Below are 5,349 nucleotides of genomic sequence, written 5' to 3'. Positions count from 1 at the left end.
ACAAAACTATATTTTAAGCTCTTTTGGGCATGGGCACATGGGCCTGCAAAATGCTATTTACAGTGATACATATATTGCCAGCTCTATATAAGAAAAGGACATAACAAAAAAAATATGTAAAGGAATGACCATATATACCATATTTAATTACGAATTCAGATCAGATCATTCCATTAAAAAAATATATAGCAGAAAAGGTTATTATAGGGACTCAAACATAAAACATACTCGATTGCCTTTTCTCTTTTGATGGAAACTCTCGACCCTTAATTAGAGGTTGAAATCCACGGGAATACAAAGTGCATAGGATAGACCATGCATACAAAGGACACATACTTTTAGGTTTAATGTGTAATAGACCCATTGTATAATGTATAATGATTACCCAATTAAAGGTCTGTATGTTGAGTTACAGGGAACTAAGGTGACTGCCCTAAAATCAGAGGGAGAGAAAGAGTTGAGCACCAAGTCAAACTTACAACTTGAATATCTACGTCAAAAAAAAACCCACGGCTTCCCATTTTCATAATGTTCGTCTATAAGAAAGACAGCAAAGCATATATCCTTAGGCAACCTTAGAAATGGGGGATAATAGGAAGATTGATTTATTGACATGCAATTTAGTATGATGCATTTCTCAGCTGTGACAGCAGGGGCAGTGTGGCTCTTCAAATAAAGCTGAACCCAAATGTGTCTAATAGTGATATAGCCCATAGAAAGGCATTACAAAAAACTTCAGGTCACAAAATATACATTATACATTATAATAAATAATAACCGAATACAACTCTAGTCTTTTAATCCATTGATTGTCCCTGTGACTACCTAAGCCCCCAACTTGGCCTAGATAGCCTCATTGGCAATCAATGTACTGTACACCCTAAATAAATTAAGATATTAGTAACGCCTGCCAGGATGAAGGTCATCATCCTTATCCTCAGGGGCACAAGCAGATAATTCCAATAAAGGGTCGATGCCCAACAATAAAAAAACAATTGTAGCCAGATAGCCATGACAAATTAAAATCCAAAAAAACAAGAAAAATTCATCTTTGGCTGATGGCACAAAATTAAATATAAAAAAATCAAGCTGGAACAATAAATCCAATCCGTATGCATCCTGGCTGTCTATCGGTGCATCCTCAACTTGATCCGAAGCAATGGATCCTCTGTTGATTGAAGAGCACACTCTGGTGAGTAGTTTTTCTTTGTTGCTTTAAATATGTCTTCTTGCTTTTCTTCTTTCTTATTACAGATGTTGTCTCGCCATCTTCTTCCAGTCAAATGAGACGTAGCAGACTGGTCAATATGATGTCACATTTAACCAGTCACATGGTGAATGATCCCCTCACTTTTTCCTGAAAATGACCTCTCAGACAAAAATTAAGCAATCAGATAGTACATCAAGCCACCTGATTCTTTCGTGCTGTGTCTTTTTAGTCACCTGTAAAATGTCTCATTTGACCGGACGAAGATGACGAAACAACATCTCATTGAACAACTCATTTGAAACGTCTCTTTAATTAACAGTGGATCCATTGCTCTGGATTTAGTTTAGGATGCACAGATAGACAGCCAGGATGCATCCGGATTGGATTTATTGTGCCGACTTGATTTTTGTTGCGGTTTATTTTTGTACCATCAGGGAGGGATTCATTTCTCATGTTTCTTGGATTTGAATTGCTATTGGCCATCGAGCTAGGATTTGTCCTTTTTTATTTTTTCATAGTTGGGCCTCGGCCCTTTATTGGAATTATCTGCTGGTGCCGCTGAAGATGAGGAGAATGGCAGGGTAAGGGATACCTTTTATTTATTTATTTATACAGTAAAAGGTTTTCCCAGGACGTAATACATTGAGAGTTACCGCTCCTTTTCAAGTATGTCCTGGGCATAGAATTTTGATGACAGATACATGGTTACAAATACATAGTTACATTAAGTGAACAGGGTTATACATCATATACATTTAGGGTGTACATTGATTGCCAATGTGGCTATCTATCTACAGTAGGCCCACATTTAAACAGCAGAAATATACCGGCACCCCCAAAAGAGGTACGAATTTTTGGGGAGCAAGGGGTTCCTGGAGCTGAAATCAATGTAGTTCAGCTACAGTATGGAGACCTCCTGCATCATTTCTATTAAAAAAAAAAAAAGAATCAGAGTCCAGATTCTTAACAATTGTTTAGTGTCCAATCCGTGGGTGGTCTTTGGTGAGGGGGGCGGATTTGGCTTAAAATATCAGTAAAATTCCAGGAAACGGATTTGCACTGCTCTACCCATCTCTTGTAGCCAGTCAATGGTACTGTATTCCCAATATTGTATAGTAATAGCTATAGCACTTTTTGGGAAAATACCTTGAGGAAAAATAAAAAGTGTGTTATACTTGAGTTCTTTTTAAAACCTGGTCTCCTAAGAACACTTTTTTAAGAGATCTCTTCACCTCTTTGTTTCTAAGTGAATAGATAAGAGGATTTAAAGCTGGGGTAATGACTGTTACTAGAATAGCGGACAGTCTGTCCTGCTCCAACGAATCATCTGTGGCTGGTCTCAGGTATGTGGAGATGGCGGTTCCATAGTACAAAAGCACAACAGTCAGGTGGGAAGTGCAGGTGGAGAAAGCTTTGCGTCTTCCCTGGGAGGAGCGGATGTTCAGGAGATGGGTGCCAATAAAGACGTAAGAGATGACAATAAGCAGTACCGTGCTGAGAGCCACAAAGCCAGTAAAAATGGACAGCACACTTTCATTGAGGTGGGTGTTAGCACAGGCCAGTTTTAGAAGTGGTTTAATATCGCAAAAGAAATGACTAATTTTGTTCAATTTACAAAAAGGCAGTTTAGAAGTTAGTATTGTGTGTGACAATGAATAAACATAGCCAGTGACCCAGCTGCTAGAAGCCAACTGGATACAAACGCTCTTTGCCATGAGGACATGATATCGCAATGGGTTACAAATAGCAACATATCTATCATAAGACATGGAGGTGAGAAGCAGAGTCTGTGTGCTTCCCAAGAAGTGATAGACATGGAGCTGGGCTATGCAGCTATGGAAAGATATTCTCTTGTCTTCCATCAATAATCCAGACAGCATCTTGGGGACAATGGAAGATGAAAAGAAGAAGTCCAAGAAGGAAAGATTACCCAACAAGAAATACATGGGGGTGTGCAAGCGCTGATCAGTAATCACCACAGTCACGATGCTGAGGTTCCCTAACAAGTTGAACAGGTAGAACAAGAGGAATGTGATGAAGAGGAAGATCTGTAGCTGAGGGATGTTGGTGATTCCCAAAAGAATAAATTCTGTTACTGATGTCTGATTACCCAAGTCCATAGTCTGCAGATAAAAATCACATAGATAACCATTGTACACGTGTACTGTAGATATACATTTGTAATTGATTGATTATTTTGTTTCTGTCACCTGTACTAGATGTTACAAGCTACCAATGCATACAGTACACAAAAGAGATAAGGTAGCGCTAACACTAACGGACAATGATTATTAATATAACAGTTACTTGATAGAAAAAAACCCCTAAGTAATCACATGTATTTAAATGATGGGCAGCTGCCAAATTACTAAAACACTGACCACCTGGTCAAATAAAAACAATATGGGATAAAGATAAGTTTGGCGCCTTAATTTGTACTCTTAGTACTGAAAATTCAATACGAAATTTCCGTACTAAGAGTACAAATTAAGGCACCAAATGTATCTTTATTCCAAGTTACCAATGCATAATATACGTGCTGTCTTCTAACTCTCTCTTTGATACAGGCATACCCCGCATTAGCGTACGCAATGGGACCGGAGCATGTATGTAAAGCGAAAATGTACTTAAAGTGAAGCACTACCTTTTTCCCACTTATCGATGCATGTACTGTACTGCAATCTTCATGTACGTGCAATACTGATGTAAATAACGCATGTGTAACAGGCTCTATAGTCTCCCCGCTTGCACACAGCTTCGGTACAGGTAGGGAGCCGGTATTGCTGTTCAGGACGTGATGACAGGCGCATGCGTTAGCTGCAGTTTGCCTATTGGGCGAAATGTACTTACTCGCGAGTGTACTTAAAGTGAGTGTACTTAAAGCGGGGTATGCCTGTATACCAGTCTAGATTCTGTCCTAGCCACTCCATTGAGGAAGCCTTAACAAAAGTCCCACATAATCTACTGTAGGCCAAATCACATGGCTAGTTCCACTTTCTAATCATTTGAACCTTTCTGATGCCTTTGATACTGTTGATGACCCCCTCCTTCTGCACACTGCCCATTATATTGGCCTCAGTGACACTGGCCTCTCATTGTTTATATCTTACCTAACTGATAGCAGTTTTCTGTTGCTGGCACATTCTCCTCTTCACTCACACTCACAGTTGGTGGACCCCAGGGCTTTGTTCTAGAACATCTTTTCTTCTCCATTTACTGTACACCTCTTTCATTGGTAGACTAATACAGCAATTGAGTTTTTACAATCATTTTTATGCTGATGATACCCAAATCTATCTCCCCTCTCCTGACCTTTCCCCTTCTCTTCAGTCTTGTGTCACTAACTGTCTTTGTGAAAAACAGATACTGTGCGGTGCCTAGTGCTTATATTAACAGGGTAACAATTCACTAGCAATGATTTGCAAGTGTTGCTAATGCAAGTAATGGAAAAACATATTTGAATAAATCAGAAACACTTGTACTATGTGTCTTAATAATACAACCGTGAACAATGTCCGCAATACTAAAATACTACTAGACTTCTCCCGTGCTTCAACATCTTTCTGGAATTCTCTACCGTGCCCCATCAGACTCTCCCCCAGCCTTCAGGAATTTCAAAACACCCTGAAAACTCACTTCCTTAAGGAAGCCTATCTGGCATACCCCTAACATCCTCCAACCCTTTTGGGACTAGCTGTGTGGCTGGACCAAACGCCACGTTATCGAACATCCACACCCCCAAACTTAATGGGATCAGCTATGCGACTGGACCAAACTCCATAATAAGACATACTCTTTTCCTCAATGAGCAGTCACTCTACCTTTTGTTTCAACATTGCTCCTATTCCTTATAGATTATAACCTCTAACATGTACAGTAGGGCCCTCATTACCTTTTGAATCTGTTTGTAATTCTTTGTCCTTATTTGGTAAGTCATTCTGCTTATGTAATTTATATTGCTATGTACCCACATTGTACTGAGCTGCAGAATAGGTTGTCGCCTTACAAATACATGATAATAATAATAATAATAGTAATAATAATAATATCAGAAACAGGCACTGTACACACACATATACAAACATCAGATAAATGCACCACAGACATATACAAAGACAGTCAATATATACACAGTAAAA

The 5,349-nt window shown here is 39.1% G+C and overlaps 1 protein-coding gene across 1 annotated transcript; it reads right to left on the bottom strand.

Moving 5' to 3' along the window:
* Positions 1-2,379: 2,379 nt before the first annotated feature.
* Positions 2,380-3,330, bottom strand: LOC142499959 (olfactory receptor 12D1-like). Its single transcript, XM_075610016.1, has one exon. It carries the CDS (start codon positions 3,328-3,330, stop codon positions 2,380-2,382), a length of 951 nt encoding a protein of 316 aa, XP_075466131.1.
* Between the last annotated feature and the right edge of the window lie 2,019 nt (positions 3,331-5,349).

The sequence above is a fragment of the Ascaphus truei genome, chromosome 7 (genome assembly GCF_040206685.1).
Source record: "Ascaphus truei isolate aAscTru1 chromosome 7, aAscTru1.hap1, whole genome shotgun sequence".
Lineage (NCBI taxonomy): Eukaryota > Metazoa > Chordata > Amphibia > Anura > Ascaphidae > Ascaphus > Ascaphus truei.
The sequence above is the reverse complement of the archived record's forward strand: the minus strand, read 5'-3'. Positions and strand labels throughout refer to the sequence as shown.

Excerpts from the sequence above, each read along its gene's own strand:
- LOC142499959 (XM_075610016.1), bottom strand. The coding sequence starts at position 3,330 with ATGGACTTGGGTAATCAGACATCAGTAACAGAATTTATTCTTTTGGGA.